General features: G+C 46.9%; 1 protein-coding gene across 4 annotated transcripts in view; it reads left to right on the forward strand.

Annotated features, from left to right (window-relative positions):
* Positions 1 to 27,500, forward strand: part of LOC134469952 (myosin-10-like) — a 130,506-nt gene that overhangs the window by 33,432 nt on the left and 69,574 nt on the right. For all 4 annotated transcript variants that reach the window (XM_063223991.1, XM_063223984.1, XM_063223978.1 and 1 more), the window contains exon 4: positions 25,569 to 25,596. In XM_063223991.1, the coding sequence (XP_063080061.1) occupies positions 25,569 to 25,596 (28 nt within the window). The remainder of the gene's footprint in view (positions 1 to 25,568; positions 25,597 to 27,500) is intronic.

Here is a 27,500-nt window from a genome sequence, read left to right on the forward strand (position 1 = left end):
GATGGGTTGTCCGTCCCCCCCACTCCCCTCGGTGACATCAGTGGAATGTGCCCCACCTCAGGCCCCAGTGCCCCCATGTCGCTGGGGGGAAAAATAGGGTGGGGGTTGGGGTTACAGTAGGGCAGAGGCAGGGGACAACAGCGGAGGGACAACAGGAATGACCACAGCTTGTTTTCCCGCCCCTGATTCCCGGAAAACATGACCCTGTTATTTTCCCCCTCTGCAGCGGAGTCCGACCTGGTGGTGCTGTACTGGCAGGCTTTACTGCTGAGGAAAGTTTCATCCAGATTGCTGTGTCTCTGTGATTAACTTGCACCCGCCCTGCCCCACCGCGTCCATCCCCTTGGCCACGGCACAGGCGGCCGGGCAGCACAGCTGCCTCGTCTGGCAGTTTAATCGATGCAGGATGGATGAGTGTGTGTACACGTAACGCAAACACACACACACACACACACATACACACACACACACACACACACACACACACACACACACACACACACACACACACACACACACACACACAAACACACACACACAGTGGGACAAGGGAGTGTTTACATCCCTCTTCCTCCTCCTCTCCCTCACCATCATCTTCAGCTTCCTATTCCTCTTCTCCTCCCCATCTTTCTCTTCCTCCTCCTCTTCATCCTCTTCCTCCTCTTCCTCCATGGCAGCCAGATGACGTTGTTAAAGGTGACAAGAGATGCTGTCCAGGACCTGCAGCAATACAAACACACACACACACACACACACACACACACACACACACACACACACACACACACACACACACACACACACACACACACACACACACACACACACACACACACACACACACACACACAAGCACTTACAGAGTGAGAGAGACTCAGAAAGCTAACATTGGGAGAGAGGGGACCTGACGGACTCCAGACTGTGTGTATGTGTATACGTGTGTGTGTGTGTGTGTGTGTGTGTGTGTGTGTGTGTGTGTGTGTGTGTGTGTGTGTGTGTGTGTGTGTGTGTGTGTGTGTGTGTGTGTGTGTGTGTGTGTGTGTGTGTGTGTGTGTTCTGTTGGGGGCCATAAGGTCTCTGACACTCAGGCTGTTGTTTCCGCTGGTGATAAGCGGTGCGTTGGAAGGCAGCCCGACTCCCTCTGGCCCATCAGCAGTGGCGGCGAGTGGAGCGGAGTGGAGCGGAGTGGAGCGGCCGACCAGAGACGGCTGCAGACGGTGTCTGCTCTCTTCAAGCAGGCCGTCTAGACCAGCAATCCTACCCCATGAATCACACTGTCAGCACTCACTGAAGCAACCAAGTCTTGACTTCATCCATTGAGATGTATTTTTTTTAAGCTCCAGCTCAATAGCCACATTGGTCTGTTTGTCTGACTGTTATGAATGGGTTGCGGTTGTATTTGTAGAGTGTTAGTGAAGGGAATTGAGTTAGAGACACAATGGCTATTATTGGATGTAAGACAATGGTTGCCATGGCAGCATATTAACATCACTCTGTGTGTGTGTTGCATGCTGTGCTGACCTTGTTTCACACATCTGATGCGTTAATTGTCCTCCGTTAAGAGTTCTCCCATGAGAGCAGTTGAATATGAGTTTGATGTAACGCAGGTCTTCAGACTGAAATATTGTTGTTGTCTACGTGTTTGTCAGAGGTCCTAGCTGCAGCTACAGCTTTCGTGATTGATAATGCAAACACTGATGACTTTAAAAGGACTTGGCTTGCAAAAAATGGCCTCTATGTTTGTTTGACCTAATTGTATGTCTATGAATTAAAAGTTGCGAGTGAAAGGTTTTGCAAGATAAAGTCTTTAGAGTGATTTAGAAGGAAAACACGAAAGACTTATGACTTTACGAAAGAGAGGAGGGTGATGAAGGAGACGAGGAACAGGAGGAGAAATGGAGAGAGGGATGAGTGGAGGGGAGAGGAGAGGAGGAAGGAGCTAGGGGATGAGGGGCTGGCAGGGACGGTGTCTGGAATGCTGGGAATGAACAGATTAATCCCGTCTGGGCGGATAAATGATTAGCACACTGCTGCTCTCCAGCAGCGCTTAAGTGCTAGCACGCCTTCTGCCACACACACACACACACACACGCACACACACAGCCTGGAGTGAGTGCATGTGTGTGTGTGCACGCACGCGCGCATGTGTGTGTCTCTGTGCCTCTACGTGTGCGTTTGTGTGTGTGTACAATACATGACTGTGTGTGGAGGTCTATGCCCTTTTGAATGTTTGCTTGCTGAGTGTTTGAAAGATTGTTTATTACTGCATGTGTGAATGTGTTTATTTGTGTCCAGTAAGTAAAGTGATGTGTAAATATACAGGACATGTTTGGCCCTTGCCTTTGTCACATTGCTAGACTTAGTTGATTGTTTCCCCGTGTTACTGTGTGATAGACCGTGCCGAGGTTCTGAAATGTACACACAATTCTTTGCACTGTTATCTGAATTGTAAAAACAGGAGGTTGGACAGCAAAGCAAAGCCACTTAAAATCTTGGAAAATCATGTTAAATATTTAGATCTTGATAACTAGATGGGACTTAGATGTTTTCCAACTGGAGAGAGAGAAAGACACTGGGAGAGAAAGAGGGAGAAAGAGAGAGAGACAGTGAGAGAGAGGGAGAGAGGTCTCATTTAACATAGTTTCTCTCCCCCTAAAGCAGCCCTTTTCATATTTAATGGCATCACATTCCTGTCCCAAACTGAGTCCCACTGAGGCTCGGCTGAGGCAATCAGGAGGTGGAAATTTCAGATTGTGGCGGCATTAAGGGCTTGCGGGCAGGAAAACTCTTTTGATTGGGCTTCTCGATGTGCCGTAGAACAGCATGAGTAATAATTTGGCTCAGTGCCACACTTGGACCAAAAAAAGTGTGTGTGTGTGTGAGTGTGAGTGTGAGCCTGTGCGTGTGATTTTGTGTGTATCTGTGTCTAGCCTTGCGGCAAAGACAGAGATGGAGCGGAGAAGTTCGACGTTAATGAGGGTGAGGGTGAGGGAGAAAGACGGAGGGAGAAAGAATAAAAAGAAAGAGGAGAGCGAAGGATGATGGAGATGGAGATAGAGATGGAGACTGGATAATTTAAGAGAGTCTCAGCAGGATGGCCATGTTGGTTTTCATGGCTTCCCTTCACTCTGTCCGCTTTCATAAATGACGACATTCCTGAGAGGGCTGTCTGGGTAAAAGATCTGCTGGCCGGTGGTGGGATATGAAATATGGGTTGGTGGGCTGAGACAGTGGGAGCAGAGAGAGAGAGAGCTGATATACACACATTCTTCCTCCTCGTATATCATTGGTTCTCAGCCTTTTTTGAACAAACGCACACTGGACCTCATCATAAGCCTGCCAATGCCCACATTAGCATTAAAAAATGAAATAGTCTAATGCCCCCTCATGTGTTACTGAAGCCCCCCGCCCCCCTTAGGGCTCCTTAACACCCCCTGGGGGCTGTAGAGCCCTGTTGAGAAACACTATCGTATGCTGAACGTCCGTGGCACACAGGCCGGAAAGAAATGTCCCACAAACCCATGACTGCTGTGGTCATCATCTGGAGAGGCTGGAGCGGAGCAGACCAGAACAGACTAGATCAGGCACCAGATCAGACATCAGTTGGAGCCAACAGGGGGAGGAATGCAGCATTTGTTATGGTTATTTCTCCATGCGCCAGGCCTAGCTGTACCACTGCGGTCTTGTGACTGTCTGAATAACTTGGCAATGCAATGAAGACGATGCCCTCAGACTGAATCGAAATGGACAGATACGAGGTGTCAGCTTTGCCTGATTTGTCATGCAGTGGCCAGAGGATGTTATGAGAAGTCTGACAGACTGAATACTGTAGTTTGGTGGGGAACTTCGTCCAAAAGAGTTGGATGTTTTCAGATCAGCCTGCAATTACGGGACTGCCTGCAGTTGTTTAAAATGTCAGTGGCGCACCGTGTTGCTGTACAAATTCCAAATGTTAGTCTCAGTGAATTGAATTTCATGGAATTTAGTGTAGGTTTCATTTCATTTTAAGGTCTGGCTTATATGATCCGTTTGAAGGTTGGACCGTAATTCAATTACTCAGGACCTTGAACAATTATGTTAGACGTTTTTTTTGTCAGATGAAGAGATCCCATCTGAGCACATGGATAGTCCATTGTCGCTTTGTCCTCGGCCCTTAGCCCCCCTCTCCTCTCAAGGATGCTGGGTGAGCACTCACTTCTCGGAGGCTGCACAAATGTTAATGCCTCTGTGGAACAGGGCCTGTTCTGTTCTCCCTCTTTGTTCTGTTTTATTCTGTTCTGTTCTGTTCTGTTCTGTTCTGTTCTGTTCTCTTCTCTTCTCTTCTCTTCTCTTCTCTTCTCTTCTCTTCTCTTCTCTTCTCTTCTCTTCTCTTCTCTTCTCTTCTCTTCTCTTCTCTTCTCTTCTCTTCTCACTACCGCTGCACCGTCCTTTTGACTCTGGGCAGCATCTGTGGGCGATTATTAGAGTCTAGAGTGATTGTTCACACTTCATTGCTTCCTGGTAATTCCAGGCATCAGACGGTGGTGAATAGCGAGGGCTGGCGCAGAGCCCGTAGCTCGCTGTGTCACACTGAGCTCATTGTGAGGGACGCGGGGAGGGGAGGAGTGGAGTGGAGTGGGGCGAGGAGGGGTGGATGACCTCCTCCAGTCTCCCCAACAACACCCTTCTCTCTCGCTCCCTCTATCACTCGTTCACTTATCACTGTCGTACTCGACTTGGTGATGAAGTTTGTGCCCAGGTGAAGGTGATTTCATACCTGTGGTTTTAACTTAGCTTGGCAGCCATTCTTTTTAGCCATTCTCTTCTTTTTCTATTTTCTCTGTAAATGTGGTAAGTTACGTCATCACCTGGTGTGTAATTTAGAACAGAAGGTGAGAAAGTGGATCGCACTCGGGTTCTTCTTTTCTTCTTTTTATTTTTAAATTTTTTATATAGCAGCAGAAGTGTAGACAAACGTTTCGACTGTTGCCTTCGTCAGTGTCTAATTTAGAGCAGAAGAAATGTCAGCATCAAAATAGGTATTCTCTGCCACTAGATTGAAGTTGGCTAATTGTGTGACTGTTGCCAGTTTTGTTGCCAGTTAGTGTACATAGTATTCATTAATACGACTTTGCTCACCTTGTTCTTTCTCCGTTCCTCTGTTTCTCCTCTTGTGACGTATTGCCTCACTAGACCACCTCTAGGCTGGGCCCAACCTCACACACACACACACACACACATACACACACACACACGCACACACACACGCGCACACACACACACACACACACACACACACACACACACACACACACACACACACACACACACACACACCCTCGCCGCAGCTTCTTTGAAGGCCTGTTGGGTTTCCCAGCCCCAGAGAGGCCCTAACACATACTTGATCACCGGTCTGCCTGCTGCCACAGGAGAGAGAGAGAGAGAGAGAGAGAGATTCCTTCTTCTGTCTACCTCACTATAAGGAGTACAGTAGGAAGATGAATGGACCACATCCTGGAAACATCTCGTCTTTTTTCAATTCTTCTAAGGAATTCCATCCTGAGATGGGTGCTGTGATGGATGATGGGATGAGAGAAGAAAAAAGGCGAGGGCAGGCATGGAAGGCAGTATAGGAGGACATTCATATTTTACGGGTGTGTCTAAGGTTCCGAGTATTGCTCAAAGCTCGTCCAACATTCACTTTCTAATGCCCCTGTGTGTGCGTGTGTGTGTGTGTGCGCGTGTGCATGAGTGGGCGCGCGTGTTTGTGCACGCACGCATGTGTGCGCTGACATTCCTCATCGCGTTTGTGTGTGTGTGTGTATGTGTGTGTGTCTGTGTGTGACCATGACCGATTGTCACTCTGACCCCTGACCTCATTCCGAAAATCCTCCCGTCAGCTCCGTGTCACTCAGCTGTCATCGGCTGCTGCCTCCACTGAGGACTCCCACAGACCCACACGCCTCAGTCACCACTCGGCTTAGCTCTTGTCTTCTCTCCCCTCCATCTCTCCGCAGTCCCAACCCTTGTCTGTCTTCTCTCCTCTCACCTTTTCTTCCCCTCTTGCCCTTCGCTGTCCTCTGCTCTCCCCCCTCTATCCATATCCCTTTTCTCTCCTGTCTTCTATTGTCCTGTTTTCTTCTCTTCTCTTCTCTTCTCTTCTCTTCTCTTCTCTTCTCTTCTCTTCTCTTCTCTTCTCTTCTCTTCTCTTCTCTTCTCTTCTCTTCTCTTCTCTTCTCTTCTCTTCTCTTCCCTTCTCTTCTCTTCTCTTCTCTTCTCTCGACTGTTACAGTAATTGGCATTCCAGACCACAGTGAGTGAACCTGCTTTAGTCCGGTATGTTGTCAAGGCTGGTGAATACACAAACTCCTCGTTGGTCACTCCATCTGTGCCCTTTAGTGTTAGAGTCAAGGTCATGAACACATATACTTTGAACCTGAGTGAGTACTCTAGTTGGGTAGAAGGCAACACAACACAATGGACAGCCACTCTATTGGTCACTTTATCTCTCAAGGTCAAGGTTGTGCACATTTTTTGAGGGTTGACTTAGTGAGTACTTATTGGAAGAAGAATAATTGTTACAAGTTAGAAATTAGTCCAGCCGTGGCCTAATGCTTAGGGAGATGGTCTTAAGATCAGAGGGTTGCAAGTTCAAATCCCACCCATACACCTCCCCCATGGCTAAAGTGCCCGTGAGCAAGCCACCTAACCCCACATTGGTCAAGGGATTGTAACCAATACCCTGTTAATAAGTCACTTTGGATAAAAGTGTCAGCTAAGTGTAATGTAATGTAAAATTTGTCTCAGTGTAGCCATGACCTGTTGACCCGATGCAGTCCTGCTGGGGGTGCTTACAGGGGGGTGAGGATGGCAGCCCGCTAGTCAGCTCTCCTCAGCGGACCGTCATCAATTACTCGGCTCTTTAATCGTCTGGGGGCTCTGGTGTCATTCAGCAAGAAGAGTTGGATACAGCAGGATTTTATGAATGTGTGTGTGTGTGTGTGTGTGTGTGTGTGTGTGTGTGTGTGTGTGTGTGTGTGTGTGTGTGTGTGTGTGTGTGTGTGTGTGTGTGTGTGTGTAGGTGTGTGAGTCTGTGTGTGTGTGAGAGTCTGTGTGTGTGTGTGTGAGAGTCTGTGTGAACATGTCTGGTTAAGTGTGTCTCAGTGGGACTCCCGACAAATGTGTGTTTAGGAACGCAATGTGCTTCGGTATTTTTGCACATCTATCTGTGTAAGGGCTTTTTTAAGCATCCTGGGCCGGACTTGCCTTGACTACAGCACGTTTCATTCAGCTGTTAAAAGATCCAGGCTGCATGCTGTAGCATGTGTAGCATGTAGTGTACTGTACTTTTCACCAGTCACTTATGAAAGTGTGTGTTGCTGCTCCCTCGACATCTGAGAGTGATGTGACAAATGTATGGGCCACCCAGCTCCGTCCCACAGCTGTGCCATACTAGCATACATTACATCACAGTAGGGGGATTCTCACGACATCAGATTTACGTACGTATGAGGTGGATGAATGGGTAAATGCTAGCAATTTCAGAAAAATGAGGATATAAACATATCGGTAAATACTGCGGTAATGAGAATTTGTGTGCTCTAACTGACTAAATGGTTCGAAATGTACAGAAAAAAAAGTCACGAAATGAATAAAAATGTGTTTCTAAAAAGTTCAAACCTTTGTCTTACATAACAAAAAGACATTTTGGATGTATTCAAATGTCTTTTGAAAAATTTCTCTTAAAAAAAATTCTCTCTTAAACCGTTTTTAAATCATGTTTTTTTTCCCTGTGAGAATCACTCAGTAGGTTTTTCTGCTATGTCACTCTGGCTCTCTCTCTGTGAGGCTGCTGAGGCCCCAGACTGCTGAGTCTGATGTCTGGGGCAGGGCAGGGTAGGGTAGGGTAGGGAGGGAGCTGCTGATGGTGCATTCGGCCACTGCTGCCGCTGGCATCTGATCCCACTGCCCCTGTCCTGTCCTGACCTATCCTGTCCTCGCTGCCCATCATTCAGGAACTCTTTCATGACTATTTACTGCATGAATGTCTGAGCTGGCCCAGATCCGGAGTAGACTCTAAGGTAGTGTTGAGTTAACAGTTAAATGATAACTTCTGCCAATTTCGCCACTACCCTGGTCAGTAGCGGAGAATGTTTTTTTTTTTCTTCAGCCTTTTCCGAGATCCTGGTCATTGTAATGGGGGTAGGGTTTGTTTACATTTTTTAAATGAAGCATCTGAAGCATCTTCATTTATTCCCAATAGCATCCAAAAGGTCATGCAGCGTCAGCAGACAACTAGCAAACAGTGATACTCTTTGGGATAATATTGGGATAATATTTGGAGTAGGCCTATGTTAAGAAGGTTTTTAATGCAAACAAAATATGCCCCCATTAGAATAGCTCATCTCTCGGAAAGGGCTGAGCCGAAAAATGCAGCATCACTGGGTACTGACAAGTCAAGGATAACGTGAGCAATACAAGAGCATATTGAAGTTGGCTCTTTTAAGGTAACAATTCTCAGAATTAACTGTAGACTTTCCAGCAGAGGACAGCAGGACAAAATATGATGGCTAGTGTGTGTTTGTATGCGTGTTCCTGTGCGTGTGTGTGTGCGCGCGCGTGTGTGCGTGCACGCGTGTGTGCGTGTGTGTGCGATGAGCATGATTGAGAGGCTTTGCTGCAATAACAGTGCAGCGGACAGGTGGGCGGCAGCTCCATTATTTGGCACCCTGGTGCTGAACTCAGAGGTGGCCATCCATTTCTCTCCCGTCCTGTCTCTTTTACTCTCATTTGTCTCTATCCCCTTCTCTCTCATTCTCTCTCTCACACTCTCTATTCCTCTCTTTCTTTAGTATGTCTTCTGTCTTTTCTCTCTCTTTAGTATGTCTTCTGTCTTTTCTCTGTTCTCGTTCTCCTCCTTTCTTTATCTCTCTCTCATCCATTAGTCTCTCGTTCTTCTATCTTTCTCTCTTTTTCCTCTTTCCCTTTTCCTTTGTTTCTCTCTATCCGTGTTTTGTCTCCTTTGCTGTCTCACTCACACATAAACACACTCCTTTAGCTGAGGACATATTAGAGGTTCACACTGTGGGAGCGTTTCAGAGTTCAGCTGCTGGATTGCGGATGGTCTCTCAACTCTGGATGTCCTCTCCACTGCGCAGATTGAGTTTCATATAAAATAACGATCGTCCTTCATCAAGCTTCACAAAGGCATGAAGTATTCCTCACCCCCACACACAATAAAACCCACATATGTGTCTGCATGCCTTCCTAAATGGCTGCAACTTGCCGCAGCATGTTTTTACTGAACACACACATGTAAATGGAGAAAGTGCTATTTCTGAGCGGGGGTACTGGCTACGTCTGAGCAGTAGTAATAGCATAGCCACTGACAGCTTTTATGTTTTGGCAAAGGACGCGCTCAACTTCTTGGAAAAACGAAAGTCTTTGGGTGCGAGATAAAATGTATCAACTTAAGGAAGAAAAATCCCCAATCACAAACTGCGTACCACGCACTGATGAAGGCTTGATAGCCGAAACGCGTTTGCTTTTTGGACATGGTGGTAATATAAATAAATAAAGAGACACAGTTTGTGAGTGCAGATTTTTCTTCCTTAACACTGACAGCTTTTGCCAGGCCTGGGACAGGCCTCCTCACTTATACTGACTGTAATGGGGCCCCAATTCCCCCTTCCCCGGCCCGGGGGCATTTGACTGATTTGTCCCATCTACCTGTTGGCTTACCTAAGTACGTAGAAGCATCAATTGCCCTTCACCACCCTCCTCTGCCTGGCCTCGCTACGTCAGTCTTCACAGTCTCGCCATGGAGAGATTTATGGCCACCTGACAGGCTGCCCGTTCAGCAGGCGGCCCATGCTCAGCGGGATATGGGAGACTGAGCTCTCACACCAATATTTGGGTGGCCATAATTTATCATGACGCGGGGAATTCCCCCATTCACCAGCGTCCTGTGCCCAACCTCCCGTAAACCTGAGCCCCCTCGCCGCCATCTCGGCTTACTTCACTCACTGCTTCCCAACTCCAACTTGAATCTCCTACTTCCATCCTCTTGCTGCATGGGCTGTATAGACCTATAATCTTTTCTTTGGTGTAGCAGTCAGAGCCCCAGTGTGGCACCATGGAAGACTAAGGCTGGGGATACACTGGATGCCTCACGTTACTTTAAGTCATTGCATCAAAAATACATTGAAAAGAATGGGCCGTTTGTCTCCTTTATAATGTTTGCTGTGCTTCCATTTCTGGAGTAGCCATTTTTGTTGATTGTAGTAGAAGGTGATTGTCACTGCCAAAGCGACTTACACTTATTATTTGTTCAGGGTATTGGTTACATAAACTGTGGCATTAGGTGCCGTGCTCAAGGCACTTCAGCCATGTAGTAAGATAGGAAGTGGAAGGGTGGGAATTGAACCTGCAACACTGTGATCTACAGTCCAACTCCCTAACCATCACACCACGGAGTATATTAATTACCAATTACTAATTAATTAATAGTCTTAGCTGTGCTGCCCTGCAATCTCAGAACGCAGTATAATTCGAAATGGCAAACTGAGGAAAAAGGCTTTGAAGTTTCCTATCTGGCCATGCAACTGTGTTGGAGGTAAAGTGATGATGACACTTCCATATAATACTTTTTATGGTGGAAATTTATGCACACAAGAAAAAAGCAAAACAAACAACATTCTCATTACTTTTTAGCTGAAAAATCATTATACTGCGTTCTGTTGTGGTATTACTGTCTAAACCAAAACCACAGTGTCAATGGAGAAGTGCAGTGTATTGCGCATTATACTGCGTTCTTGGCTAGTACGACGTAACCTAAAACCAAAAAGTGCAGTATAATCAGTTTTTATCGTTTTTTTCTGAAACGGGACCAAGTTGGACCAACATTTTTTAACACAAGAAAAAGAAGGTATTTTAAAGCCAATTTCCGGTCTAAACTAATTTCCGACCATTTTCAAGATACTGCGTTGCGTTCTGATAGACAGGTCATCAGCTGGGAAAATTAGGCCTTTCGTCCTACCGCACTTTTCTCTGTGGATTACTGACCAGAAGCCCTATTGGAAGAAATTAAAACATGGGGCCACGCCAATTTTTGCTCAGAATTCAATATGGCCGCCATTTTCCAAAATGACTTGTTTTCATGCATTATTACATTGTACTATAAGGTGACATTCATGAACGATTAACTACTTTCAGCACCATTCTGTCCTATTTCCTTATATACATGTTTACAAAGGTTGACTAAACTAAAAGAAATGAAAATAAAGTTGGACACCTTGCAATATCGAAAGGAAAGTGCTGAAAATAATGATTGAAATACACATACAGAGTCTATGGCTGCGAAAATTAGGCCTATTGTTCTGTCAGGGTTTTCATAGTGGATTACAGACCAGCAGGCCTATTGAAAAAGATTCACCAGCTGGTTTCCATCTCAAATGTGCTCCAAAATTCAAAATGTTCTCTGTTTTTCAGAATGGCAGACTTTCATACATTTGTCTCAATACTGTAAGACCATAATTATCAATAAAGATAACCTATTTTCAGTAAAATCTCCTATCTACAGACGTGAGTACAAAGGTTGGCAACAGAAAGATGTAAATTTCCTATAGACAATATCCTAAGGATTGTTGTCAGAAAATGATTGAAGTACACATACACAGTTGACTGCTGAAAAAAGGCTATTGATCTGCCAAACTTTTCACATTAGATTTCTGACCAAAAGTTTTTCAGGCCTACATTTTTTTGCATAAAGAAAGGGTGAGTGTGCGTGCGTGTGTGCACGCGCATATCCCCTGCTCATCTTTCCCCTGCTCTACAGTGTCTTTTCCCCACACACTATTCTGCCTCCTCCACCCCCTCACTCATCCTTCCCATGCTACTCTGCCCTTCCACCCATCACTCACCCCCCACTATTCTGCCCCCCACGCTCAACCCCCCTGACTCGTTCTTCCCCCACCCCCCGACAAAATACTCGCCCACCCCCCACCCAATGTGAAAAGTTTGGCAGGTCAACCCACACACCCCCCCCCCCCCCCCCCCCCCCCGACTCAACTTACCCCCCCCCCCCCCCACACACACACACACACACATTATTCTGCCCCCCGAACCCCCCACACACTATTCTGCCCCCCCACCTCCTAATTCAACCCCGACTCATTCCCCCCCAACCCCACTCTGCCCTCCTACCCCCACTCACCCCCTTATTCATCCCCCCGCTCCTCCACATAATTCGGTCCCCCCTACACCCCCCCCCCCCCCAACACACACACACACAATCGACCGTGTCTATGTCATTATATGTAAAGAAGCACACTGGCCACACACAATTGAGAAAAGCGTACTCAGGCACACGTACACACACATACAAACGCACGCTCACACACACACAAGCGCACACACACACACACACACACGCACGCACGCACGCACACACACACACACACACACACACAACACACACACACACACACACACACACACACACACACACACACACACACACACACACACACACACACACAGTTTGGCAGGACAATATGCCTTTTTTCAGCAATCCACTGTGTTTGTGAAATCCAATCATTTGACAACATTCCTTTGGATATTTCAAAGTGGCAAGATACAGGGGGTGGACAAAATACTGAGACACCTATCATTTTAGTGTTGGAAGTTTAATGGCTCAAGTGGACCAGCCTGTTGGCCAATCTTCATCAATGGCACATTGCACCAGTAAAGTGAAGTGTGAAGGTTCCATTAGCAGGGTAAGAGCACAGTTTTGCTCAAAATTTTGCAATGCACACAACATTATGGGTAACATGTCAGAGTTCAAAAAGGAGAATTTCTGTGTAACTGTTGCATCTTTGACCGAGACAGCAAGTCTTTGTGATGTATCAAGAGCCACAGTATCCAAGGTAATGTCTGCATACCACCAAGAAGGATGAACCACATCCAACAGGATTAACTGTGGATGCAAGAGGAACTAAATGACACTAAAATGGCAGATGTCTCAGATATTTTGTCCACCCCCTGTATATGTATTCATGCATTTTTCTAGACAACCTTTATACTCACGTCTGTAAGGAGATAGGACAATTTAACTGAAGAATAGGTCATCTTTATTGGTAATTATGGCCTTACAGTATTGAGAAAAATGTGTGAAAGTCTGCCATTCTGAAAAACAGAGAACATTTTGAATTTTGGAGCACATAGATAGAAAATAGATCTTTTTCAATAGGCCTTCTGGTCTGTAATCCACTGTGAAAACCCTGACAGGACAATAGGCCTAATTTTCGCAGCCATAGACTCTGTGCATTTCAATCATTATTTTCAGCACTTTCCTTTGGATATTGCAATGTGTCCAACTTTATTTTCATTTCTTTTAGTTTAGTCAACCTTTGTAAACATGTATGTAAGGAAATAGGACAGAATAGTGCTGAAAGTAGTTCATCGTTCATGAATATCACCTTATAGTACAATGTAATAATGCATGAAAACAAGTCATTTTGGAAAATGGCGGCCATATTGAATTCTGAACAAAAATTGACGTGGCCCCATGTTTTCATTTCTTCCAATATGGCTTCTGATCAGTAATCCACAGAGAAAAGTGCGGTAGGACGAAAGGCCTAATTTTCCCAGCTGATGACCTGTCTATGATATTGTAGGGCAGTGTGGTTGTACCACCTGATGTCTGAGGCCATAAAAAGGTCATTGCCCGATTCCCCTTTGGTACAGGCTGCCATGGTGTAGCTCCAGTCCAAGCCACAGGAGTAACCAACTCCTGAGACAACATTGATGCTGCCTTCTTTATAGCAGTCTCCATAGCCAAGAGCTGGAGGGGTTCTAAGCTTCAGGGGGGCTCAACAAGACACGAAACAGATGAGAACTTGCGTGGGAATAGGAATGCTTCAGATCATTTTTTTTACTATCTCCTTCTATGTCATGTTTTATTTTTGCTGAGCATAACCATGTTCTTGTGTTCCTCAGATGAAAATGTGTTTTTGAGGTCAAGGCTTTTTATGGTGTTATTTACTATGGTGTAGATTAGAATATGCACTCCGTTTTCATCAGTTGTGGTTCTGTCTTCAGTCATTCGTATCCAGTTGGCATCTCTTGAGTCTTTCTGTGAACTTCTTGTAGCAGCTGCACACGGCTTCCACTTCCACCGACCTCTCTCTCACCCAACACCACGGCACCCTCCCCACCCCTGCCCCCACAGCTCCCTACAAACCCCACTTCAAACTGTACATGTAGCTGCATCATAGATGACATGCACTAGTCTGTACTCTTTGCTCAGGGCTCCAAATTTAAACCGCTGACTAACGATACGGTCACCCACCCATAAAAACCGAACCGACGCCTCAGGCTCAGGTTGTTTTCTTTGGCTACCGCTACCCCCATCTGCTCCCAATGACCACCAACCCCCTCCGCCGTCTCGTTTCACCCCTCCACCTCCACCTCCTACCCCTCTCACCCTGCCCAGATTTCTGGAGGATCTCAGCCCCTGTGCTCCCGTATACAAAGACGTGCTTTGTTGCGTCGGACTTGGCACGGTGCCAAGGGCCAGCTTGTGTCCCACTTGCGAGATTCCTCACTTTCTGTGGTGCTGCTGGGCAGAGAGAGTGTAGCGTGCTGTACAGTACCACCTCTTCTCGTATCAGTCATCTGCTGTGCTCCATCATCCTCATCCTCATGCATGCCTGCCTGCTCGCTCACCGGCTCGCCTGCCCGCTAGCCTACTTGCATGCTTGCCTGCTTGGTCACTCGCTGGCTGCTCCGTAGGAATCGTGCAGCTTGAATTGTCCTCCTATGGATCACTCCATAAGATCATTTGGTACAGTTGGCAACTGAGCAGCCTGACTACATGTCAAGAGACCAACTCTATCTCTATCCCCCCAGACTTTGGCCAGTGTGAGGTGAAAGTAGTGTTGGAGTTGATATTAAGGATTTACATTAGCATAACTGTAGCTGTATATAGCTGTAGATATTTTAGTCTTTTCCTCTCTTTGTCCAACAATGGTGGCCTTTAACTGAAACTTTAACAGTATCTTTGCCTTTCACTGTAGGTAAAGATTGGTAACACAGTGTAGACTGTAGGCCTAGTCTGCCAGGAAGGCCTTTACATATAGTTCTCTTTCTAATATTTCGTTCGGTCTCTCACATATGGGGAATAGCACTGTTATTACCCAACTACGAAGCACCAATGACACCACGTCTGTCGCAGACAGACCAATCACAGCTGTGATACGGAGGGGCCCCCCTCCCAATAAATACGCATGTATCACGCTGGATAGTCATTCTACGCACTCTTCCCCGTGAAGACTACTTACCACCGAACGATGGCTACTTCTAGCAAGTCAACGATTCCTCGGGCATGCGAGGGCTTAACCCCTCGCCTCTGCCCCACCAGGTGCGGATCAATGATTTCGGCCAGGGATCCGCACTCCATGTGCATCACGTGCATGGGACCAAAGCACGCCCAGCGTGCTCTAGCTGACCCCGACTGCTGCCCCCACTGCTCCGGCATGCAGACGAGGGTCCTCGAACGTCGCCTGAGGGTGGCGTCGACGTCCCAGGACGATCCTAGCCTAGCTAACGCTGGAGCTAGCAACGAGGCGAGCCGTAACGGCTCTGAGGCGAGCGCGAGCGCAGCGCCTCCCTCATCGGAGGACAAGTCAACAACGGCGTTGGCTCCGAAAATGTCCTGGGGCGACGTAATGGATGTGGAGACTCCTTTACCCCCACTCTTTGAGGACCAGCTCCTCCGAGAGGCGGTGGAGGACTTTGAGGAGGAGGACGAAGAGAGCCTTTCCCCTCTTCTCCAGGACATCGAGGAAGACGACGAGGATGCTATCCTCCCGTCGGCTCAGGTTAGCAGACCACCAAGCGCAGCCAGCGTGGCGGGACTGACCAACGACTTTGGATTGATTGAGCTCTGTCGCAGAGCGGCAACCAAGCTCGTGATCGACTGGCCGGCTCCCGAAGACGAAGCGGGCGCATCCCGCGATCTCTTCGACGGGAAGAGGCTACCCCCACGGGTCACCCCAGCTAAACAACTGCTCCCTGCGGTACCAGCCTGCATGGCGGAGATGAAAAGATACTGGGATAAACCCTTTTCCCACCGTGTTCCCGTCAAGGGTTTCACACAAGTGGACGTGCACGGAATGGATGGTTTGGGGCTCTCACTCCCCCCAACAGTGGAGCCTTCCGTGGCGAATCATTTAAACCCGAGTTGGAGGACTCCATCCACCGCCAACCTTTCCCTCCCCGGGAAAGCAGAACGTTTTTCTGCCTCCATTCTGCAGAAAATGTACAAGTCATCGGGCCTCGGGGTCAGAGCCCTCAATGCTACCTCGCTCCTAACCGCCTACCAGGCTGAGCTGATGGACGAGATGGGAAAGCAACTCGATGCAGGAACCCCAAACCCAGTGGTGTGGGAGGAGATATGCTACATTACGGACCTGAACCTCCGTACATTCCGCGGTGCTATTCAAAGTTGTGGACGAGCCATGGGCTTCGCAGTCGTGGGAGAAAGGGCACTGTGGCTAAATCTTTCTAGCCTAACCGACAAGGGGAAAGCCGACCTCCTCGATGCCCCCATCGATCCGAAGGCATTATTCGGTCCAGCGATCGCAGTCATGCGTGACAAATGCGACGCACGTAAGAAGGAGGGTGAAGCTTTCGACGTGTGCCTTCCTCGCAGACCCGCGCCACAAGCAGCACCGGGAACCCGCACTCCTGCCCCACCACCCCAACCACCTCAACCGAGGACCTTCCAGCAAGCGGCCAGAGCCCCAAGGCAGCAGCAGGGCGAGCAACCAGCGAACCCTCAACCAAGGGCACAGGGCCCTAGGTCATGGTCGAGAAACGCCTTCTCCTCGGCAAGTTCCAGGCCCCGGCAAAACAACCCCCATGGGCCCAAGAAGAGGCGCGACACTTAGGCTGTAGCCTACACACAGCGGGGAAAACATCCAGCTCCAAGGGCTCCCTGGCATGCACCCCCCCGCAATGACGAGTCACCCCCTCCTGTCAAACGGAGGAGGCTACAGTCGTCAAACATCTGTGTTCCTTGTGCATCGGACAGTTACACACCGTTGCACCAAGCACACACACACACAAATTACACCGCACCTCAGCCTCTCAAGAGAGACAGCTGCAGGGCTCATGTTTCAAAAATAAAATGTTTTGTCACGGCCAAATACCCCCCGTCTCACAAACATTGTGTCCCAAAAATAAAATGTCATTGTGCCTCAGCCAAATTCCCCCCGTCGCACAATCATTTAGACCAAACACTCTTATGTCTTCCCCAGCCCCTCACGGAGTCCCGCTGGGTAAAGCCAGTTTTTCACAAAACAATAAGACCCAAGAAAAACCCTCTGTCGGCCCCTCTGGTGCACTCCCAGAGTCCTCCACCAGAGGGCCACACAACACAACAAATAAATTGCATAGGCCCGCTGTCTCTGCACGCGGAGGCATGGCGGGCGTGCGGTACCCATCCATGGGTTATGTCAACCATCACACGGGGTTACAGAATTCAGTTCGGGACAAAACCACCGCGTTTCAACGGGGTTTTGGTTTCTACGGCACAGGGAGAGGCAGCACAGGTTTTAGAAGCCGAAATAGCTACCCTCCTAAGCAAAGGGGCAATTCAGAGGGTACCAGAGGGAGAAATCGAGACAGGTTTTTATTCCCGGTACTTCATAATTCCCAAACGGGATGGGGGCTTACGCCCCATCCTCGACCTACGTGTCCTGAACAATCACTTACGCAAGTTCACATTCAGAATGCTCACATACAAAACACTGTTCCAGTCAATCCGAAGAGGCGACTGGTTCACGACCGTGGATCTCATGGATGCCTATTTTCACATAGGGGTGCTACCGGCCCACAGAAAATATCTGAGATTCGCTTTTCAAGGCATTGCATACGAGAACACTAGAATACCGTTTGGGTACGCCCTGGCACCTCGTCTATTCACAAAATGTGTCGAAGCAGCCCTGGCCCCGCTCAGACACACGGGAGTCAGGCTCTCTGCTTTCCTGGACGATTATCTCATCTGCTGCCCGACGAGGGCACAATCAGAGCGAGACACTCGCAAACTGGTCTCCCACCTAGTAAACTTGGGTTTCAGTATAAACTTTACTAAGAGCTGTCTGAATCCGTGTCAGGACATAGAATACCTGGGGGTCAGGATAAATTCTGTCACCTATCACGCTACACTTTCACAGAGACGGGTCGAGTCGTTTCGACAATGTCTAACTCAATTTCAAGAAGGGAAATGTGTGTCATTCAGAACGTGCCTCCGCCTTGCAGGTCTGATGGCATCGGCCCTGTCAGTCGTCCCGATGGGTCTATTGAGAGTGAGGGAATTTCAACTCTGGTTGTCAGGGCTACGCCTATGTCCCCGTCGCCACCTGCGCCGCAGAGTAACGATATCGGCTCAGTGTCTCGCAGCGCTTCGCTGGTGGCGAGAGCCAGCGATATTCCACACGGGCTCCAGCCTAGGAGTGGTGTCTGTGAGAGCAGTGATATCAACGGATGCCTCACTGACGGGGTGGGGTGCAGTGTACGACGGCAGAACAGCAAGCGGAGTCTGGCCAGTACACCTCCGAGATTATCACATAAATGCCCTGGACATGCTGGCAGTGAGCCTAGCTCTCAAACATTTTCTCCCTCTTATTCGCGGTTGTCATGTGCTGATCAGAACGGACAACACGACCGTGGTGGCTTACATAAACAGGCAAGGAGGAACGCGCTCGCTCCGGTTACACAGATTGGCGCGCGAGCTTGTGTTATGGGCGGGAGCGCACCTGGCCTTGATACGAGCCACGCACGTTCCGGGCGCGCTAAACAGCGGAGCAGATCTCCTGTCTCGGGGGACCCCTCTCTACGGAGAATGGACAATACACCCTCAGGTTGTTGCGACAATTTGGGAAAGATTCGGCAGGGCTGCCGTAGATCTCTTCTCCTCGCACGAAAACGCCCAATGTCCGCTATACTTCTCTCTAAGGGACACAGATGCGCCTTTGGGTGTGGACGCGTTTGCTCACCCGTGGCCAAACGCGCTGCTTTACGCATTCCCTCCCCTGAGCCTCATCTCCCCAACGCTGACGAGGGTGAGAGAGCACGGTCTGTCTCTCCTCCTCGTAGCCCCACTATGGCCAGGGAGAGCATGGGTAGCAGAGATTACTCAACTCCTCTCGGGGAAACCATGGCAGCTTCCCCTACGCAGGGATCTCCTTCGCCAAGCGAGAGGGCAGATATTCCACCCCCACCCAGACAGACTGGCCCTCTGGGTCTGGCCCGTGAAAGGTTTAATTTGAATGCGGTTGGCCTCCCGGATAACGTGATTGCCACAATTCAAAGCGCACGAGCCCCTTCCACTCGTTCTCTCTACGATAACAAATTGAGGGTCTTCGAGAAGTGGTGTGACGAGAATCAGACCAGGACGTTTCAGTGCTCTGTGTCTGAGGTGCTTTGTTTCTTGCAGTCTTTATTGGACAAGGGCAAGGCTTTTTCTACAATTAAGGTTTACTTGGCTGCCATATCCGCATGTCATGTGGGATTTGATGGCGCGTCAGTGGGAAAGCATCCTCTGGTGAGCCGCTTTATGTAAGGTGTGCGGCGCTTACGCCCCCCAACAAAGCAGACATTTCCCTCCTGGGATCTGTCAGTCGTTCTGGATGCGCTTTCAGAGCCCCCATTTGAGCCCATGGAAGACATTGGTTTTAAACAACTCTCGCTAAAAACAGTGCTGTTACTCGCGCTCGTTTCGGCTAAGAGGGTAGGGGAATTACGCGCTCTCTCTGTACACCCGTCGTGCCTGCAGGTTAGCGAGGAAGGGAAAAGAGCGTTATTCAGGCCAAACCCGTCCTTCGTACCAAAAGTGATTGAGTCTTCTTACAGATGCTCATCTTTGGATCTGAATGCTTTCCACCCTCCGCCATTCTCTTCGAGGGAGGAGGAAAGATGGCACCGGCTCTGCCCGGTGCGCGCGTTGCGCATTTATGTGGATAGAACGAAGGCTTTTCGAAAGACGGATCAGCTATTCGTGTCATGGAGCGCAGCTCATCGTGGGCTTCCTATCTCATCCCAGCGCCTCTCTCACTGGATGGTGGAAGCTATCGGTTCAGCTTATGAGGCTAGACGTATGCAGCCTCCAGCGCGCCTAAAAGCGCACTCCACGAGAGGGATGGCCACCTCCTGGGCGCTGTTCAGGGGGATATCAGTCAGTGATATATGCTCTGCAGCAAGCTGGGAAAGTGCTCACACGTTTACCAGATTTTACAGTTTGGACGTTACTAAACCCTCTCTAGCTCACGCAGTCCTTGGGGTGGGCACCCAATAGATCTGTGGGCTTGTCTGTCGTGGACAACAGCATGCAATCCGGGAGTGGGCCATATCTCCCCATATGTGAGAGACCGAACGAAATATTAGAAAGAGAACGACCGGTTTCTTAACGAAACTCCGGTTCTCTGAATAATATGAGTGAGGTCTCTCACCGCACTTCCCTTCTTGCATTACGCACGGGGAAGAGTGCATGCTAAGAATGACTATCCAGCGTGATACATGCGTATTTATTGGGAGGGGGGGCCCTCCGTATCACAGCTGTGATTGGTCTGTCTGCGACAGACGTGGTGTCATTGGTGCTTCGTAGTTGGGTAATAACAGTGCTATTCCCCATATGTGAGAGCCCTCACTCATATTATTCAGAGAACCGGAGTTTCGTTAAGAAACCGGTCGTTTTGTTGAACTTCAACTATTGTTTACTGGACTCCTAACCCTTGTCAAAACATATACAATTTTACAGTCATATTGCTTATACGAGGCAGTCAAAAAAACATGTGACACTGAGAACCTTTTTGAGTTTATGACTAATGAACTGTGCAGCAATCCAATAATAACACTGCCCAAGTCAAATAGCAACAGTAACGAGTCTTATGCCTGGCTGTTGCTACCCCCCAATGACAGTCGTCAAGATGTGTAGCGATGCGGAGAGAGCACAGAGGCTTTCAGTGTCCCCGGTTATGTTACACCAGGCAGCTGCAGTGCTACTGTACACTATGACTCTCTAGCCGTCCTCCCTGGCCCCTGTGGTAGCAGCACATATCCCTCTCATTGATTGGATCAGGTGTCACTGGCCTGAAGTGAGGGGGAAGAGAGATGGGAAGGGACAGAGAGACTGAATGGGTCATGAGGGCTACTGGGCATGAGAGAGAGAGCCATGTGTTTTGCAGTGCACTGTATGTACTAACCCCAACTCCGATGAAGTTGGGACGTTTGGTAAACAGTTAATAAAATCAAAATGCTATCATTTTCAAAACATTCAATCTATTCATTAGATGGAGAATAGTGAAAAGACAACATATTAAGTGTTAAAACCGAGAAAAAATATTGTTTTGGGGGACATATGTACTCATTTCTAATTTGATAAATCCAACACGTCTCAAAAGAGTTGGGACGGGGATCAGTGAAATTTAGTAAACATCCAAATAAGATAAAACAACAAAGAAGAACATTTCAAAATGAATTGTACTGACGGACAATATAGGTGTCCAGGTATAAGATCATCACAGAGAGGCTGAGTCACTCAGAATTAAAGATGCAAAGGGAATAATTACCATAGTTATTACATACATTTTTGAATTCCCTTTGATTTACCACGATTGAGTGTATATAAGACATATTTTTGCTAATAAAATCATTGTATAGGTTCATGACATCATGAAATATATATTGGCTATAGTCTCACTCTAATTCCTGGAGTGCTAGAGCTATTGAAAATTGACCATATTAAGAAAGCTTAATGCATGAAAATGACACAGGGGTTTAACATTCTCCTAAGCACCTGAGCTCACTTGAAATAGACCCAGAAGACATGGGAAACTGTCCTTTGCTTACAGAAGTCAGCAGAAGTTGTAGAAGTCCATTCTTTTTGACAATAATAGAGCATTGCACATCCTGTGCTACAGTGAAAATGGACCATCCAACTTGTGTTAGTGCTAGCTTCAAAAGTCAGCCTCCATGATGGCATGCGGATGCAGTAGTGCATTGGTTAAGATGTTCTCACTCATCTGTAGAGTTAAATACAGTGCTGAATGGTATAAATGGGTTTTAAACAGCATGAAAAGCCACTCATGCATTATATTTTGAAGGGAGATCTTCGATTACTGCCACATATTAAGGTCAAATTGCATTCTCTACTATGTTTTAACAGTTTGGCTCCATCATAAGGACCAGCATGTGATAAAATGGTGGGTTTTTGGTCAAGACCTGTCACACTGTAAGCACTACAGAAAGGAAAACATTGCAAAACATGACAAGGAATACACCCACCATTTAAGCTGGTGAAATCATGTCCAAGATAGGAATTAACACTGTTTTTTATATAAAATCATCTCATCGGTTAATGTATTTAACTGTTAAGTGTTGTCTTTTGTTTTGTTTTTAGTCTTCCTCGACATTTGCTGCCATTTATTGTCCCCGTCCCAACTCTTTTGAGACGTGTTGGATTTCTCAAATTAGAAATGAGTACATTATGTCCCCCAAAACAATATTTTTTCTCGGTTTTAACACTTAATATGTTGTCTTTTCACTATTCTCCATCTAATGAATAGATTGAGTGTTATGAAAATGATAGCATTTTGATTTTATTCACTGTTAACCAAACGTCCCAACTTCATCGGAGTTGGGGTTTGTACTCGTTTAAGTTCTTGCTTTTGTGGTCAACCAACACACCTTCCAGCTTTTTGAAGAGAGAGATGAGGGAGTGCTGCTTTGGCCTCAAACAATACCTTTCAGTTTGACAATTTTTCCAGCCTGTGACCGTGTTGCTCCTCCATACCTTTGCAGATATCTGGTTTGTAGAGCGTGAAATGTACAGGGAGGACAAGAAGTCTGCAAACCCTCTGCCAATTAATTCATAGTTACTTCCTGTGCCTCACTATTGTGAAGGCACACACATGCACGTACACAATCGCCAATCCTGCTTTGAAAGTGAGCTTAATACTGTTTTAACCTGATTCCTCTACAGAGGACGGAAGTATTTTTGGTGTGTGTGTGTGTGTGTGTGTGTGTGTGTGTGTGTGTGTGTGTGTGTGTGTGTGTGTGTGTGTGTGTGTGTGTGTGTGTGTGTGTGTGTGTGTGTGTGTGTGTGTGTGTGTGTGTGTGTTGCCCCAGTGTGCCAGTATCCGTAGAAATCTTCTGCCCTAAACCACGAATAAGCCACAGTAATACTATGGTTGATTCAGAGTACTTAGAGAAACCATGGTTACTACAGTAAAACCATGGTTACTACAATAAAACTTTGGTCGATTTTCGTAAGGGATTACATCCTCTCTGCCCGCACACATTTTAGCTGAAAGGGTAGCTGTTAACTGCTGTGCTGCACACTCAGGTCCTCATGGCCTCTGTTTGCTACACTTTCAGATAATGGGCTTACAAGCTTTGGACAGACTTTGACTTCAGTGATCTTCTTTAAGTGACCTCTCTTAGCCATAAACAAACAACTTATGACCTCAGCGGTTTAAAGAGCACAATTTAAGCCAACTCTGGATGACATCAACACAAACTCTTCTAAATATGTTTAAAGCCAGCTTTGGCAGCAGTGTAGAGCTGCAGCATTGGGCGTTGAACAGTGTGTCTCTAATGGGAAGGGATCTTAGCTACTTGCTGCCTCATTGGCTGAACTCTGTAACTCTGTTAGTGTGTCTAAACAGGCATCAAGGTATTAATCTAAGTTTTGTTTGTAAAATAACCTAGCTGAAATAAAAAAAGCTGTTGATGAGTTATCAACAGCTGACTTCATTTTATTTAATGGTTAAGGGCAGCACAAAGCATGCATTATATACAGTAGCAGTATGTTGCCTTCTAATTCAAGCAAAAGCAAGATACCTTAGTGCAGAACTTTGATGCATTTACATACTGTGCATGAATTTGGACTGTAGAAGATAGAGGTGCTCCGATTGCTCGGCTGCCGATCATGACCGGCCGATAATGGCCAAAAATAGCCTGATCGGTGATCGGAAAAACATGCCGATCAAAAAACCGATCGAGAGATATTAAATTCCTCACGCAACCATTTTGCCTTTACACCTGGAGCTGCATGTAGGCGCTGGCTCTGCACAGCTGCAACTGCACCAAAAGAAGGCATCTTTGCTTGTCTATAACTTTTCGGCATTCCCCCCTTCATTTCCACCATTCATAACCATATCTGCATCAACAATGATCTGATTTTCCGATCCATGCGCCGTTTACCCGACACTGTAATTTGCGATTGAGTAGCCTACTCGCCAGTGAGCCATTTTACGTTATAACCTGTGTAGTTGCCTCGGTCAGCACGCGACAACTTCACGTTGTCAGCACAAACATGTCAATTATTGTTTTCAAAGTTGTAATTGGCAGTCAGTCGATTAGTTTGATAGTCGCTGAAACAGCAAACGGCGACAGATGTGGTTAAAACTTGAGAGAGAGATTCAGAACGGTAGTGGAGCACTGCAGCTGTGGACGGTGACAGAGAGGGGAGGGGCTCTCCTCACGAGGCTGCTCATTTAAAGCGACAGGTTGTTTTTTTCTCGTATGTGGAAGACTATTTGATGTAATGTTTCAGTTTCAATTCAATCTTAAATAGTTTAGTTATTCTATGCAATAACTTATACATTGATTAATACTGTAAGCCTAGACTATATTACCAACACTAGTCTGAAAGATAATAATAATAATAATAACAATAATAATAATAATAAAATAAATAAAAAAATAATAGGCCTAATAGACTAATAATAGACATGTGCAAATTAAGATTGATTGGTTTATGGGCAGAAATGGTATTCAATAAGGATAATTAATAGGCTATTCAAAAAATAGGAAATCATTTTTGTGATCGGCAATGATCGGTAATCGGCAGATAAAGATTTTTGGTGATCGGTATCGGTGATCGGGCCAAAAAATGGTGATCGGAGCACCTCTAGTAGAAGAGCCATAGTCATATTACATAGCCATATTACTGGCAGTTTGGAAACAGCTCTCTGGACCCTTTCTCGTAAATACATGTACAGTACTGTGCAGCCAGTGCTGACTCAGCTGCAGCAGTGATATGGACCAAATCAACAGGCTTTTGCCAAAAGAAGGAAAAGAAAGGGATTTCTTTATGATATGCTCTTATAGTCACATATGGATATGGGTGTGGGATGGGCTGCCTGTTCCCAAGGCATGTGTACTTACTGGAAGTGCAGGAGATCGTCCATTTAAGTTTGAAAAGAAACCATGACTTGTTGAAGTGGAAAGTATGCAAATCGGTTTGCCAAACAATTGAAAGTAATCAGTGTTGTATTTACTTGACACGGGGGTTGTGCTTATCCTGCACATTGTGTTAGTGTGTTCCTTCATTCCATTGTAATACCTCTGAGAGGAAATAAACTTTGAGTCGAGCCATTGCAGCACAAACACGAGGGTAAATGAGGCCTCCAATAAACTGTTATGCAGAGTCCTCCACACTTTATGTAACAATTTGTTGTACCTTTAAGTGACCTGTGTACTGACTTGCTGACTCTGTGCTCTCTTCTCTGTTTCCCTCATAGATCGAGAGGACCAATCCATCTTGTGCACGTGAGTACAAACGGTTCATTTTAACTTCCCTCAGTCCAGCTCTTTTTCACTTCAAACAGGTAGCACTGCTTTGATTCTTTGCATAACAAAGATAATACTGGTTTTGGAAAAAGTGTCGTTTTATCACCACCAATAGGAAAGCGGCAATTGTTGTTTCCATGTCCCGGCATTCCTCCAGCGTACCTTAAATCTTATTGGACAGCAACTCGTCAGATAAAACTATGAAATGTAAGGGAGGACTGGAAGTCTGCAAACCCCAAAAGCCGCAGAAAGCCCTGTAACCTTGTCTGGTCTCGAACTCCCATTCATTCTCTAGCACAAGATGTCATTTTCGGTGAGATTCATGTGCCTGGATTGTAATGTCTGCCTCCCTACACTAGTTAAACAGGGACCTCAGACCTCTGTGGCTCTCCCTGTTTGATCCACCAGTCATGCCCCCCTACGCAAGCTGCCTGCATATGACTAAAGGCGCTGGGGTTATGAGGATGCTGGCTGGCCTGGCCTGCTTTCACTAACACACACAAGAAGAGGAGTAGAGCCACGCTGCGTGCCAAAATAAATGAACCTGTCTGTGGTTCTTGGCTTGAAGCTGGCTTGGGTTTCGAGCAGTGTGAAGCTATCCTGGAAGAAGGGAAAAACGCTGAGAAAAAAACATCCCACCACACTGCTTGTTAGATTAAGGTGTTGGGGCATGACCGCGGCCTATCCCTGGAAGGAGGCTGGTCTTGTGGTAGTCTGAGGCTGGCATTGCTTAGCAGAGCTCAGATGCTAACCATGAATGCCACAGAGATAAGTAGTGGGGCTTTTTAAAGCTGCTATGTGCATATAGTGTACTGTACCCCCAGACAGCAATAGATCTCTGCCCTGTTAAGACATAACAGTGATGGCCTTGGTGCTAACAAAGTTGTCTAACAGATACTGTCTCTACTGTCTGTTCTGTGAACCCTACTATCCTGATGTGAAGGATAAGCCTCGTTTCGTTTGCCTTATTGTGGGGTTCTTTAACAGTCTAATCATGACAATCACACGATGCCCAAGGCCAGTGAATTTCAAAACATAAACACTGATATTGATGCAAGTACAGCCTTGCAATCTGCATCCCAAACGTTTGCAGTGACTACAAACAAAGAGCATCCCTGTGCATTGTAAGTGTACTGTATGTAGACTACGTTACCAAAGGAGGAATGAGGCTGATTTTACGTTATGTCATGCATGGATGGCGTCGGGGTTGGCATCTCTCCAAGAACGCAAGCCTTCCTCTGGATAGCTCATTTACTAGGGGATAAATCTTGAGCTTGATTGTCTTCAACTTCACCCGCCCCCTTTCCTCTCTTGTCAATGGTGTGGTTTCACACTATACTCATGGTGTAGGCCAGTGGTTCTCAACCTTTTTTTGAACAAACACCCCCTGAACCTCATCATAAGCCTCCCAACGCCCCCATGACCTCACCATAACCCTGCTAACGCCCCTCATAGAATTAAAAGATAGACTAGACTATTGCCCAACATTTGTAATTGAGCGCCTTCCCCCACAGCTGTCTCCTTCTCAACAACCCTCTAGAGCTCCCTAACGTCCCCATTGAGAAACACTAGTCTAAGTCAGGGGTTCTCAAACGTTACCATGACAAGGCCCCCATATATACCGGTACATTCCAGCCCCAGCCAAGGCCCCCTTTGCATGGGTCATGCCCAAGACATCCAATTCTAATATACAATCAGTGGTCGTGCCACACATTTTTGTCTCTAGTAATTATAATGCAGTTCTTAACTAATGGGGATATATTTTAGCTTACTTGATTAATTAGGTGTAATTTAATTGTTACATTATTTATTTTGTTTTGCTATACTTTTCCTGCCAATCTGCCATACCGTCCCTCCCAGCACTCCCTTGCGTAACCCCACTT

The sequence above is a fragment of the Engraulis encrasicolus genome, chromosome 2 (assembly GCF_034702125.1).
Source record: "Engraulis encrasicolus isolate BLACKSEA-1 chromosome 2, IST_EnEncr_1.0, whole genome shotgun sequence".
In the NCBI taxonomy this organism is placed as follows: Eukaryota; Metazoa; Chordata; class Actinopteri; order Clupeiformes; family Engraulidae; genus Engraulis; species Engraulis encrasicolus.